The sequence below is a fragment of the Pteropus alecto genome, unplaced genomic scaffold, assembly GCF_000325575.1.
Source record: "Pteropus alecto unplaced genomic scaffold, ASM32557v1 scaffold205, whole genome shotgun sequence".
NCBI classification, from domain to species: Eukaryota; Metazoa; Chordata; class Mammalia; order Chiroptera; family Pteropodidae; genus Pteropus; species Pteropus alecto.
In genome coordinates, this window is record NW_006436672.1 from 351,261 (window position 1) to 366,230 (window position 14,970).

Genomic DNA, 14,970 nt, shown 5'->3' on the forward strand with positions numbered 1-14,970 from the left:
CGACATTAATTTCATCAAAAATCTATTTTAGCCCTTGGATAAGCTTGGTTCTCTTTTTTAAAATCAAGATATAACTTATGTACAGTAAAATTCACCCTTTCTAGGTATACAGTTTCGTGAATTCTGACACGTACAGCCATGTCGCCACCACCACCATCAAAACATATTGTCCCTGAAAGAGCCTCATGTCCCTCTGTAGTCAGTTCCCACTCCGGACAACCAGCCCCCGGCAACCACTGGTATGTTTTCCGTTCCTTATAGTTTTTTGCTTTTTCCAGAATGTCATATAAATGAAATCATAAAGAATGCAACTTGTTGGGTCTGTTCTTTTTCACTTGGCAAAATGCATTTCAGAGTCATCTATCTTGTTGCACAGACCAGTAGTTTGTTCCTTTTTTATTACTGAGTAGTCTTCGATAGGACGGATCACCACGATTTGTTTATTCATTCACCAGGTGGTGGGCATTTGGGTGGTTTCGATTTTGGAGCGATTATAAAGAAAGCCGCAGTCAACACAGAGGTTTTTTAGGTGAATACCTATTTTCACTTTTCACCAGTAAATTCCTAAAAGTGGGTTTTCTCAGTCCTACGGTAATTGTATGTTTAACTTACATGAAACTAAAAGGCAGAATATTTATTGAAGAGTAATTTTTAAAATTTCTTTGATGCCCCTGGCCTTGGGCCAAGGGTGGAAACCTATGGGAACCTGCCCCCTAGTGGTGAGATGGCACGAGCACTTTGGGAACAGGAGTGTTCGTGGGTGTTTGGGGAGACGCCCTTGGTTTGCCTTAGACACAGCGGGTATTTAATAAATGGGCATCGTCTACCACTTTGCCCCTCCCCCGACCCCCTTACAGTCTCGCCCTTTCCCACTGCTTGCTCTGGGCACCTCCGTGCCTCCCCTGCTCGCTGGAGCCACAGGCTTTCCCTTCTCGACACACCCAGGTGTACTTAGCTCTTCACATCAAAACAGCCAACAAGGCTCTTTAGGGGACTTAAGTAGCTAAGCAGAATGATTTATAATCAGAACCACCTGTTTACATAGACATAGGAGTTCCGTGTACTTGTCGTGGTGGTTAATTTTGTGTGTCAACTTGGCTAGGCCACTGTAGCAAACACCAGGGTAGATGTTGCTGTGAGGGTATTTTTTGTAGATGAGATTAACATTTAAATCAGTAGACCGAGTAAAGCAGATTACCCTCTGTAACGTGGGTGCGCCTCATCCGATCGGCAGAGGACTGAAGAGAAAAAGTCTGACGTTCCCTGAGGAAGAGGAAACTGCCAGCAGCAGACGGCCGTCAGACTCAACCTGCAGCATCACCTTCCCTGGGTCTGCAGCCTGTCGGCCTGCCCTGCGGATTTTGAACTTGCCCATCCCCATATTTGCATGAGCCCATTTCTTAAAATAAATTCCTCTCTCTCTCTTTATATATACATCTATATAAACCACCTACTGGCTCTGATTCTCTGGAGAACCCCGATGACAAACTTGTCCGCACAGGGCATCCCATAGATACATGGCAAGCTTGCCGGCAAGAGAAACTTCAGATCCACTGCGGCCCAAACATGGCATCACAGCCCATCACAGACATGGCATAACAGGTCCAAATTTCAACGCCTTGTGGGCACTATCCCAAAGTCAGTTCACCCCGAGGCCTACAAGGCAGACACCAGCAGGCCCCTCCTCTCCAGGGGCAGTGGCTGTGGAGAAAGACAGCTTTGTACAATACCTGCTCAAGCCCTTGGCCGGACCCCGGCAGGAGCGGGTGGAAGCTTCTACTGCATCACCAGCTGAGGCTGAAGGCAAAGATGCGTGTTCTGGGGCTGGGGCAGAGCGATCGGCATGGGGAGCAGCTGGGGAGGTGCTGGGGACACAAAGGGAGAATTATTCCCAGTGGAACTGAGCTCATTAATGGCACATTCATGAGGCCCCCACGCCCCACCCAAGCCACCGACCCACACGGAATGGCTATTTAAAGACCCAGCACACTGCTTCCCTGGGCCCCCACCGGTTCCGGGGGCCTCCGCTGAGACACAGAGGAGGCGCGCCCCACACCGCAGCAGCCCCCAGGCCAGGCGGTGAATTCCCGCCTCGCGAGGCTCCCGCAAACCTGGGGGTTCTTTGATAGAGGCAGCTGGGTGTTCAGGAGTCTCTGTGGGGCGTCTTGTTTGATTTTTGTTCGAGGAGGGGGCTTTTTTATAATCATTTCTAATAATTTTTTTACAAGCAATGAAACTATGAGTTAGGAACTAAACGACAACTTTGTAAACTCTCTGAGATTTGCCCCAAAAATCCAAGGGTGAGAAAAGTCAAGGCGAAAAGGCTGATGGGTAATCAAGGAACCTTCTCCCTGGTGGAGAAGCGTTTCTAGGGCGGAGGGATGTCCTTCATTCAATGGGTGAGTGCCGCCTGCTGGACAGCCAGGGAAATACCCGGTGAGCAGGGAGGCCTCTGGAGGATGTAGGGCAGGAAAGACAGCCACCTGCACACACACCCTCAGAAGCCAAAAGGCACAAGGTGCGAAACTCACAATAGGTTGCCATTTCCCTCCTTTGGCAAAAAGCAAGGCTAGCGATGCCCCCCACACAATAAAGCCTGGGAACGGTTCTCAGGGTGGGCTGGCCTCCTAGCCTCTCTCCAGCTGTCCACGCCGCTGTCCGGAGGGGAGCTGGCAGGGCTGAAGGTGGCCGAGCTGGAATGACGTGACTCAGCACTGAGAGCCTGGAACCAGCCTGAGGTCGAAGCCAGGCTGGAGGTTCCAGAGCCCTCCCTCCCACGTGAGCACCTGCAGAACGCCCCCAGACTGCGGGAATGCAGGACGCTCGGGCATCTGTGTCAACGGAGTTCTGCTGATTTCCATGTTCTCTGACTCTGCCTACAAGGTCATCTGCCCGGCCTGGAGGACAGCTGCCAAGGGCGCCCCACACCCAACGCACTGGAAGGCTCCTCGGTCTTGCCCCAAATCCCTGTCATAGCTCAGCAGGTCTTGCAGGGCTCTCCTTGGACTCGACCCCCCTTCTGATGCCCTCGCCCTCACCTCTGTTGCTCCAGCCTGACACCCCTCCCTCAGCGCCCACGATGCTGCGTCCCATCTTGCAACTTTCGCCCCTCGTCAGGCCAGCGATTCCTTGTCCTCCACTAACCAACAGCTTGGGCCCCACTAACCAACAGCTACAAAAACAGCAGCAGCTCGTCCCGATGGGGTGCCAGGTCCTGTGCACCCTGCTCCGGGTGTCACCCTGGGCGCCCTGCATTGGGTGCCCAGTCCTGAATGCCCAGCGCTGGGTGCCCAGTTCCGTACTAGGCGCTTTACACATACGGCCTCAGGTAACTCTCCCAACAACACTTTGAGGCGAATGTTGTCATCCTCACTTTCCAGATAAGGAAACTGAGGCTCGCAGAGGTGAGGTCACTTGGCCAAGGTCACAAAGCTCGTAGGTGGCAGAGCCAGAACGTGAACTGAGGCCCCAGATCCTTTGCCGCCTACGTGTCCACTTCCTAACGGACTCCCCTAGTACACACCTGGAAGCCCCACACTCACTCTCGGTGACACGGACCACTGAGGACCTGAAGACGACTGGGGAGACTGGACCATGAGTTCCACGAGGACAGGGCTGCATCTATCATCCTGACCCCAGCATCCCAACATCCAGCCAGCCCCCTGCTCTCCACCCCGCCACGGTGCGCACTCAAAACAGAGGCAGAGAGAGAGGGGTGGGGTGTCTGGCCAGACTGGCCATGATCGAGCTGGGTGCTGGGCGCAGAGGCCGGGCTGGAACCCACGCTGCCTTCTCCCCGGGGCCCCACAGAAACAGGGAGGAAAACAGAAATCAGAGGATAATGACCCCGAGTCAGCCCGGAGCAAGGCCACCCGCAAGGGAACGCAAGTGACGAGTGCTGGGGCGGAACCCAGCAGAAGTGCAAAGTGGGTTCACAGACGGAGTGACACCTCGGTTATTCGAACCGTTACCTGTGAGAACCGGGACAGTGGCTAAAATAATATTTTTCGTAAAGGAATGACTCAAAACAATGATGCGAACAATTGGGAGCTTTTAAGCTGCTTGAAAGAACCATTTTCACACGTTGGAATTCTACCTTTAATCATATTCGTAAGGAGCGACTACACCACTCACGAACCCGACTTCTAGTCTAAAACTTAGCCTCCTACAGAAGCGACACGGGCCGGGCTCCTTCCTCCGCTCGCCCCAGGAAGATTTTATTTCATTAATGCGAGCTGCAGGAAGGCGGTCTAGTTGGTGGTTCCGTGACTTTCAGGGCACTGTCCACGTGCAGGGACAGATTTCTGTCTCTGAACACCAGAGGGGAGGGGACACTGCCTTGGATCTGGGGCCTCCGGACAAGGCCAGCTCTGCAGCCTGAAACACCACGACAATCATACTCCACCAAAGAGGACGCCCCCATGTCGCACGCAGCCCCCCACCCCTGAGAACGCCCTCGGGCACCCCTCGGCTCTGCAGCCTCCTTCAGTCCTGAGACCATGGCGCCTGCTCCCTCCACCCTTCCACTGTTGGCCTGACCCCCAGGGCCCCACCCTTCCTGCACTGGCCTGCTCCCGCCAGCCCAAGGCACCAAACAAATGACTCAACGGCTCTGTTAAGAATGAGGCTTCCCCTCCCTCCTGACCTCCGGCCTGCTGTGAGCCCGTCCCCAGTGGCTGGGCGGCAGGTCAGGCCCCGACAGTGCTCTGCTCAGTGACTCCCGACTGAAGCTCTGACACGCGGACCCCCAAAGACACCCCCTAGCTCCGACTTCCTTCTCGTCCCTCCTAACCCCCCTGCCCCCCGGGTTTCCTCAGTGGGGTGCTGCGACCAGCAGGCCAGGCCCTGGCATCGGAAGTCAGGACAGCCCTTGATTCTCCCGGTTCTGTCTCATGCTGAGTCACCTCCCTCCGCCTTCCGGGATCCTCCCTATGTGGCCACCTCTGCTGGCCCAAGCCTGCAGCCTCTCTGCGCTGGACTCCTGCACATCCTGTGCTGACAGGCCGCCTCCCCTCTGGTCCCTGCACCTCCAATCCACACGGACACCGGAGTGACCCAACTTGAGTTCTAATCAGGTCCTTCCCTTGCCTAAAACTTCCTGCCTTCGGAATGCAGGTGAAGCTCCCCAGCCTGCGGGCTCCCACGACCCCTGTCTGTCCCCTCCCAGGCTCGTCCTCTCCTCCTCGCCCTGTTCTCACTCCACCACGCCGGTCCCCTGATGCCCCCGATGCTCCTGGCAACTTCCCGCCTCTATGCCTTTGCGCAAGCAGACCCCGCCCCGAATGCCCGCCTGCCTCTCTCAGCGCCCCCGCCCCCGGTCCTGAAGTGCCACTCAAACCAGTGGGGGAACCATGCCCGCCTGCACGGGCTGGACTGGGTCTGACCTCTGAGTATCTCATTTTCTGCTAATGTGTTCTCCTCCCCTTCAGCGTGGTCTCTCCAGCCCCCAGCACAGAGCCTGGCACATGGAAAGTGCTCGGCCCGTGGGAGGCCCTTCCCTTCCACCACTGGCCTCCCAAGCATGCCACCAACAGGACAGTGGGACAACTGTCCTGCCTTCTTGGAACCCCGGAGTCCAACCCTCTGAGGCAGGACCAGCAACGAAATTTGCAGACAAAATGGAATGCAAAGTAAACACGCCGAGCCCCATATTCCGAAAGTGTTAAGAATTTCAAGACGCTGACAGCTGAGCATCGAACCAAGCACAGGGCCCTTGTGAGTGCAGGGCCCTGGGTGACTGCCTGAGCTGCACACCCATGAAGCCAGCTCTGGTCCTAGACCCCGAAGAGGAGCTTACACAGGGTCCCTCTGAGGCCCCTGAGCGGCCGGAGCAGCCATGAGAAGCAGGCAAGGACAGCCCAGCTTCTCTTTGCTAACTCCCGTCTCGGCTCAAGCCTCTGCTCAAGCCTCCCAGGACCGGCAGTGACTCGCCTTAAAGACGTCATTTTCAAGGAGAGAGGTGGGCCCTTTCCGATGCCCAGCACCACCCCCAGCCCTCAGGGGGACTCGCGACAGCTGCCAACCCTGGCATAGAGGTGGGCAGAGCACTGAGATGGGGGCCACACATCTGTCCTCCCTTCTCCTCTGCAAGGCATCTACGTTCCCTCTCCCTTGATCTCGTCCCCTAGAAAGTGGGCCGGGGGGAGGGCAGAATGATTTTCTAGTTATAGAAGTCCAGATCCCTTTTCCCATTTAAGGAGTTAATCAATGTTTTCCGAGCCTTCCTGAAATAACAAAAAGGCTGAATACAAATTCACATAGGGTGTCTATATTTTTGGAAGATGAAGAAAATGATTTAACTTAAGCCTGTTATTTATTTTTTTTACAAGTAGAGTTGATAACGAAGGCACATAAACCACCATACTTTTAGCAGACGAGGCAATCTTTCCTGCTGGGCCCAACTGGCCAAGATCTCAGAAGCCTTCTATAGACACAGATGCCTAAGGAACCGCCACGAAGGGGTCAGAGGTTACCATCCCTGATTCAGTACCTCGCCAAGGTCCTCACAAATAACAACGAGTCCCACTAACCATTCTGGTGCAGGTTCCACCCACACAGGACCTGAGAAACACGGGACCTTCCTTCAGGGCTCGCATTCGGCCCCCTGGCCCGACACGTCCGGCTGCAGCGAGATGCTGTCAACGACTGTTGTCTTTTGATTCGTGTTCGGGGCTTTTGAGTCCTTCTTGGCAGAGCCCCCGCTGAACTGATGGCAAATTTCACTTCAGAGATCGGCTGGAGTTGCCAAATTAAGCCCTCGTCCAAGGACAAACACCAAAGTGACCCTGGCTGTCATGGAAGGGTGATAACGGCCCCCAAGATACAGGCCGAACACATCACGTCCTGTCGGGCCAGATGGGCAACAGCGTCTTATCTCTCATTTCGTATCACCATCTGGAAGGTATTAGCACAATAGCCTCCCTCACAGGCCTCTCGATTTTTTTTTCTTGAATCCCCAAGTGCACACGATCACGTCATAGGCCAAGAGCCGAGGCCAGAGACAACTCAGATTAGACAGTCAGCCCAACGGAGGCCCAGGATCTGATCAAATGAGCCTAGCCATGGTTGACAGATACAGCATGCACCTCTGAGACACCCAGCCACCGGACAGCAACAAAGCCAAAATCGGAAGGTGCCCAGAGGGGCTTGCAAATTGGCTGGAAACTCCAAGGCAGACGCACGGAGCTATTTCTAGTGGCCAGTGAGATAAACCAGCATGTGAACTTCGGCCCACGTGAGAATTTGAACAGCCCCCAAACGGGCTCCGCACAGTTAACCCTGAACTGGCTTGTCAGTTCTTCCTCAGAATGCTGTGACCCTCCTCCCCCTCACAGAGTCGGCCCAAGTAAAACAATCAGAAAGGAAAATGTTTACTAAAAGGAAAGCCATAAACACCAGCCCGAACTATATGAGAGGCTTTGGTCTGGATTGATGAGCCAGGTCACTAACTCCCATCACTGTCCCCGTCACCAGCAGCTCTTTGGGTCCTCCAGGTGCAAGATACCTCATGGGCCCTGGTTACAGGGAACGCAGAGATGGGAGGACAGACAGCCAAAAGAACTGATCTCAGTCAGACAGACAAGATTTATCTCTTTACTCAGAAAGCCAGAATCTACCTACACAGATAAAGCAGTTAACGAACCAAGAAAAATCAAAATGAAAACAAAATCCTGTGTTAATGTGACCACATGAAATCGTTAATATTTGACAATTGCAAATACAGCAACTCACGTGCTTCAACCTAATGGTAGCCAGGTGGACACTGGAAACTCAAAGGTTCTGACCAGATACATAGGTGCACCCCAATTTACTCAGCAGGCTGGGTACTGGTTACATACATTTGTCTCATGAACGTGTACCTTTTAAATGGTACAAAGGAATTCTGTTACCCAGAGAAGACTCGTGGGTGATCCTTTCCCTAAATTAAAACCATAATAACTCCCTTAATTGTTCAGTTTTTAATAGGCGCTTGCTCAAAAAAGGTTCACCTAACCTTTGTGAGATAGTCTGAACCCATCCGTAGTTAAAAGACAAAAATCCTCCCGTGCAAACAGATGAAACCAGAATAAACCACAGGATCTGGAGCAAGAGGGAAAAACAGAAGCTGTAAGTCAGGATGAATTCCCTGTGCTTTCAACTTCGAAAAATTCTAAAACTCCGTTTCTGAATTTGGAAACTCTCGCGAGGCTATGCGGCTGAGCAGGAGCTAGCCCTCCGCCACCAGCTGCTGCGACAGGTGTCTCCGACCCTGAGGGGCTGTAAATAGTCAGACCGGTGAGGAGAAAAGCATCTGGACAAGACCTCCTTACCCAGCAGTTCCCCGAGTGTGGACTCCAGACCGAAAGTAGCAGCGTCACCTGGGAACTGGTCAGCGATGCCCAAGTCTTGGGACCTCCTGAATCAGGAACTCTGGGGTGGCAGGGAGCAGCCATCTGAGCTGTAACCGCATTATTCTGATGTTTGCTAAAGGCTGACTCTCACGGACGTGAGTCAGGTGAGTAGTTTTCCAGCTGTGTCTGTGGGGTCCTCCGGGTCTGCATAGACCCGTCTGGATTCCCGACTGTGGGAAAGGCACAGGAGGTTCCCGGATGTACCCAGAGTGTCCCCGATTCACTGTTTAATAAATGGTGGTACAACTGGAAAGTTTCATTTGAAAAACAATTCTGCTGCTTAAAAAAAAAAGGAAATATTGAACAGATGCAAGTCCAAGCAGCCATGGGCAATCTAGTCACTTGTAGAATGCTCTCGAAGGTGTGGGCTCAGCTCTCTGCACCATCCAGGGATGCCGAAAGCAAAATGGAAGCTCAGCCACTTAAAGTGGGTTCAGGGGCTCTTCCTGAGGAGAAAGCAAGTTTTGATGTCATATAGGGCTTTAATAAAAAAGGAGCGGTGGTCAGAATTCCTTTCGCTTTGTTTGAGAAGTGCCTCAGAGACGGGGGCCCTCTCTCTCCTTTCCTATCCTGAAAGAGTTCTTGAAAGAGAAGGGGACCGCGCCGAAGAATTAGCAGGCGACAGGGAAGGAGAGAGAGAAGCCTGCTCTGCTTTCCTCTCGGGTAGCCTAAAGCAAATGCTCCAGTCTCATTTTTTCTTTATTTTTAATATATTTTTAAAAACATTTTTAAAAATTTAATTTCAGTCTAATGTACTAACGCTGTTTTTGTATGTTGCAGCCTCCCCGCCGTCCAGTTTCTTTCCTCTCCCCACCTCAATCTCACACTCTCCTCTCCTGTCTTTAAACAGGAAGTAGAGGGGGACCCTCAAATTCACAAGTTCCCCCCTCAAATTCACAAGTTGGAGTCATAACATTCGAGGAAACGGTGTTAGGAGGTGGGGCGTCTGGGGTGATTAGGTCATGAGGGTGGAGCCCTCATGAATGGGATTAGTGCCCTTTTAAGAGAGACCCCCCCCCCGCCCCGCCCCACCCCACCAAGCCCTTTCCTCCACTGAGGACACAGCAAGACATCTGCAACCGGAAAAGGGCCCTCGCCTGACCACCCTGGCACCTTGATCACAGACTTCCGGCTTCTAGAACTATGAGCAATAAATTTCTGCTTAAAAACCACCCAGTCTGTGAGCACAAATGCACGAAGACCGGTGGAATGGGGAGAGGGCCTTGCTGAGGTTTGGAAGGCTACACACAAGGTTAAGTACAGCTGATTCTCGTTACAATGTAACGTCACCACAGACATTGAATCAGCAAATACCGAACCATCGCTCCCAGGGGCTAGGTTACTGCCAGCCTCTGGTCACCATTTTAGTCCATCAATCAATACATAATCTTGTTTTATTGTGTTTCTGTTTAAAGACACCTTATCTAATACAGTAGGCCCCCTACAGCATAGTACCAAACCCTACGTATTCTGTGTTTTTTCCCATGCATACATATACTTTACGGCTTCTCTTTGGCATAGCCAAATTGCCAGCATCACTACTCTTGTGCTTTGGGGTCACTATGAATAAAATATTAGAGTTAATAGAACATAAGCACTGAAGATACTACAAGAGTCCATCCTATAACCAAGATGGTTACTAAGTAACTAATGGGCAGGAAGTGTAAACAGCATGGGGAAATGGACAAATGGATGATTCATGTTCTGGGCAATTTAAAACTTATTGTTTATTTCTGGAATTTTCCATTTAATATTTTCAGACTGCAGTTGACTGCAGGTAACTGAAGGTGTGGAAAGAGAAACCAAGGATAAGAGGGGAGTACTGTATATATTGTTGATTCGTTAACATCAAATTCGTGACCAACATCACTGCTATGGCTGAACGAAGCTTATCCCACCCAAGTATCTTCCCCATAAGACACATCCCAGCCTTCTTGTGCTTACAAACACCAGAGAGCACTTCAGCATTGCACCTGGGGGCCATTTTAAACGGCAAAATCGACAAAACGCGCAAAATTACAAAAAGAAGCATGGCACTAAATATACCTTGAAAGGACTTGCTTGCATTATGAGAGCTCCCACAAGAAGACAGAGCATCACCTCGCTCCATCTCAGCCGGGAGCACGCATGTCAGGTGGCGCGTGTTTTCTGCTGTCGTGTACGTGTCCATGAATGACCAGGAAAAAGCCACGAGTACTGATCTTGGGCTTACAAATAAATCCTAGGGAATAGGCGATTTCACAAATATGGAATCTGTATAAGGGAGATGGACCGTATTTTGTGGAGACAGTTGGTAACCAAAGCCAGACCAACCCCTGTTCCTGTCAGAACTGCTTCTTTTCCACCAATTCCAGCAAAGACAAAACAGTACAACTCAGGACAATGGTTCATTAACGCTGGCAAGGCGCCAAAATTGCACAGTTGGCACAGAGATCTTCTTGAATCTTTCTACTAGGAAATAAAGCCAGAAAGCTGGCCAAGTTCTCGGCCCCGGTACAATCTATACTTAGCCACTGGTTCCTTCCTGCACCACGTGATCATGTTTGGTCATGGTCACAGGTGACACAACTTCTTCATTCACTGCCTTTCTTGGTCTTGAGAGAGGCCAGTGATGTAGGTGGGACCCCAGAGGGGCGGCATGAGGAAACCTGGCTCCAGCCCTGGCCAGGGGAGAAGTTCAGAACACAGGCGTGGCAGCCCCCTGACCTGCTTCGGATCCCAGCTCTGCCACTTACCAGATCTGTGCCCGCGAGCACGTTAATGTCTCTGAGCCTCCATCTGCTCATCTCTAAAACGGCCATCACAACAGAACCCCGCACCTCTAGGCGTGTCGTGAGGATTTAGGGAGAAGCACTCAGCAGCTGTCTGGAGCACAGGAAGTGCCATCAACAGGAGCTTTAAGAGCAGGCATCACGGGCCTACTGTGAGCAGGGACAAGTCATCTAAAACCCAGTCTCGGGTCTGCGAGGGGACTTTAAAAGCACCAATGACACCACCGACGGGACTTCAGGTCTCCTGAGAGCCATCCAGCCGAGTCACCCTGCGTCCTCTGCTCAGAGAGCTCTCCCCTTGCCCCTCTGTGTCCCTTGACTATAAAATGAGAGCATGGATGAACATGATCTCTGTCCCCTTTCCAGACTTCGCCAAGGAGCATGTGCCCTGCCAGCTACAGCCAGCGGTCCCAAGGAGCCAAATGGGCATGCCCAACTTCTCACTGGCATCTCCTGCACCCTCCTTGGGTGCTGAGGGCCTTGTACCCCAACCAGGAGACCTCCTTTAAAAAGTTAAACTCGCACACGAGTAAGAACTCTGGCCGACTCCCACCTGTAAAGGCAGCATTCGGAACGCCACGTCGATGCATAGCTGTCTTAAAATGTCTGTCTCTCGTCTGGAGCTTCCTGCTGTGTCGATCCCACCCTCATATTCCGCTCCAGGGAAACCTCCTCCCAGTTTATGAAGAGGCCCCTGGATGCCATCCCAGCTTGTCTGTCACTGACCACCTGTGCCCTAAGAGGGGCACCTGGGGGCCGGTGGAGGGCAGCACACACTGGCCGCAGGCAGGTGGAGATGGAGGCCAGCCCCACCCCTCCTCGCTAATCCAGTTCAAGTCCTCCGACATTCCCCAGGGGCTGGCCCCATGCCAGGCTGGGTGCTGTGGGTCCGGAGGTTGCAACTGATCCAGCTCCTCCCCCAGAGGAGATGGACTAAAGCGGATAATTTCTTGGTATCTGTGAAGGGCAGTGACACAGCAGGACACGGGTGGCTGTGGGATCTCAGAGAGAGGGTCCTTTTTCAGCCTGGAGAGAAGGCTTCCTGGAGGAGGGGATGCTGGGCTATGAGCTCCAGAAGGGAAGAGACACTTCTGCCCTATTCACCATGATTTCCCCAAGGCCATGTGCTGTCTGGCAAAGCGGCTGTCCACCGATAAAATTAAATCGTGTGAATGGATGGATGTACGGACAGACAGACAGATGGTAGGAAGGTAGATAGGTAGGTAGATCAATAGATCAATAGATCGATAGATGTGTGTTTGTGTGTGTAGAGACATCTGAGCTGAGCCCTGAGGCCGATTGTGAGCAAGCCTGATTTAAATAAAGTAAGTGCTACTACAGTCCATGTACAGCTGAAGCTTACTGGATTTCGTTAACCAATGTCACCATAAAAAATTTTTTTAAAATAAATAAACAAATAAATAACGTGCTAAGGCTGCGTAGAGAGGGTAACCCCTGGATCGGGGCTACGCACGATGCACACGGGGCCGGCGTGGGACAGACGGGGCGTGAAGGACAGCGTGAGGGAGGGCAGACTGGTGGGAGGGGAGGCGGGAGAAGCCACCCTCCCCGGCGAGGCCCGTTTCCCAGAAAAGCGCAAGGCCCTGGTCCCTTTGCCCACTGTGCTGCTGGCTCCTCTTCTAGACCACCACCCAGGACAGAGACAAGAAGCGGCTAACCAGCTCGTGTCCCGGAGGCCAGAGGCAGCCAACTAAGTCATTCCCCGAGGAGGTATAAACAGCGCGCTCTCTCTGCTGGAGGACTGCCGCCGTGAAGAGGGGCTGCTGAAGACAGCAAGGGAACAGACCTCTAAAATGGGGGGTCTCAGATCATTCCGGAGGCCGGAAGAAGCCGCCCAGCCGTATGAGGGAGACACTTGCAGACCCTGGGCGGGGGAGGGGGAGTAGAACCGCCCACGATTAAAGCTGGGGTGGGCAGCCTCAGGGATTGGGTCCTGGGATCCCAGCACCGGCCCCAGGCCCAGCCCCCACCATACCTCTGGGCTGTCAGGTCTGTGGAGACCTGGCTGATGACATCACCGTGGTGGGAAGACGCAGCTAAGACTAGGTTCTTCAGGTCTCCAAGGGCAGCTGGCTGGATGATGTCGTCTCCTACAGGTGGACTGGAGAGAGAAGAAAAAACACCAAGGCTCAGTATGTTTTAAAGTATGTTTTAACGGCATGTTTTATCTGGACCCTAAGCAGGGCCTCAGTTTCCCTTTCTATAGATGAAGCGTCTAGTGCTGCTCCAAGTGTAGTCCACGGACAGTGCTGGCCCAGGAGGGGTTTGTCACCACTCCATGGTGAGAAAGCACAGAAACCTGGAGAGAGAGTTTAGAAAGCTTTAGAGCAATGTGATAGAGTAATTTTATGTCTGCTGAATCTAATAATCCAAATCGAGGCTTGTGTTTTATAGTCTCCATCAATAGTTCTCAACCAGGGGCGATTTCTGCCTCCAGGGGCCACGTGGCGATGTCTGGAGACAGTTTCGGTTGTCACAAGAGGAGGGGAAGGTTGCTACTGGCATCTAGCAAGTGGGTAGAAACCAGAGATGCTGCTAAACACCCCACAATGCACAGAACAGCCCCCCAACGGAATATCCTCTGGCCCAAAATGTCAACAGTGCCCAGGTCAAGAAACTCTGGCCCTGAGTTTTGTTCTCGGAATCTTCCAAATGTAATTGTATTTTCCAAAGTTTTGATCTACATTCAGTTAGAAATAAAAACAACACTGGTCCCTCACTGATTAAGAAGGTCTGCCCTAGATGACCTCCAAGGGCTGGCTGCTTTTGAAAGCTGAGAGAGACACAGGTCACTGGACACTGTCACTGGCCACGTACATCAGCTCACCTTGCAGGAAACCCCTATCAGTCAGTTACATCTTATTAACCTGGGAGGACCATGAACTTCATTCTTTCTGATGTTCCCCAGCTCGGTAGCAATAAGTAACAGGACAGTTATATTCATTTCTTGAGCAGATATTGACTGACTACCAGCTCTATGTTGAGATCTAGAAAGAAGTAAGGACAAATTGATGGTTGACAAAATAGTCACGGGGACGTGAAGTACAGCATAGGGAACACGGCAAATAATATTGTGCTAACTATCTATGGTGCCAGGTGGGTGCCAGACTAATCGGGGGGATCACTTCATAAATTACATAAATATCTAACCACTCTGCTGTACACCTGAAACCAATATGAAATAATAGTAAATGTCAACTCTAATAGAAAAATAAAAATTAAAAAAAAAGGGGGGGGTGGTCCCTGCCCTCATGCAGCTCACAGTCATAGGCAAGACTCAGATAGTTTTTAAAATCCATGTTTACTTAGTAACGATTGTAGTAACTGCTAAGAAGGGAAGGTACAGTTGGGTACAAGAGCATAAACGAGGAGACCTCGGCCCAGAGTGCGCTCAGGGGACACTTCCTTGTGAAGTGGCACATGGAGCCCAGCTGGCCAGCTCAACGCAGCAAATGTTTCCTGGCGCTTACTGGCGTGCCAGGAGATGGTCATCCACGTGCTCACAGACATCACCAAATGTGACCCTCACAGCAACCCTGTGGGGTGGGTACGATCATTATCCCGACTTTATAGATGTGGAAGTGGAACGTAAGGCACAGAGAGGGTGAGTGACTTGTCCGAAGTTGCACAGCATGTAAGAGGCAGAACCGGGACACGAACCGAAGCCTGAGTCCAGGAGCCATGTTCTTAACTACCACACGAGGCTGTGTCTCAGAGGCTGAAGAGTGAGAAAAAGGGAGTGTGCCCTCTGGTACAGGGAGCCACATCCCCGAGAGCCCTGAATCAGG

At 52.0% G+C, this 14,970-nt stretch overlaps 1 protein-coding gene across 7 annotated transcripts in view; it reads right to left on the reverse strand.

Moving 5' to 3' along the window:
* The window catches only part of TACC2 (transforming acidic coiled-coil containing protein 2), a 172,206-nt gene that overhangs the window by 84,555 nt on the left and 72,681 nt on the right, over positions 1 to 14,970 (reverse strand). For 5 of the 7 annotated variants that reach the window (XM_025047957.1, XM_025047956.1, XM_025047959.1 and 2 more), the window contains 2 exons: positions 13,158 to 13,283; positions 1,731 to 1,865 (listed from right to left, as the gene is read on the reverse strand). In XM_025047957.1, coding sequence (XP_024903725.1) covers positions 1,731 to 1,865; positions 13,158 to 13,283 — 261 coding nt within the window. The remainder of the gene's footprint in view (positions 1 to 1,730; positions 1,866 to 13,157; positions 13,284 to 14,970) is intronic. The other 2 variants (XM_025047958.1, XM_025047960.1) reach the window with 1 other exon arrangement.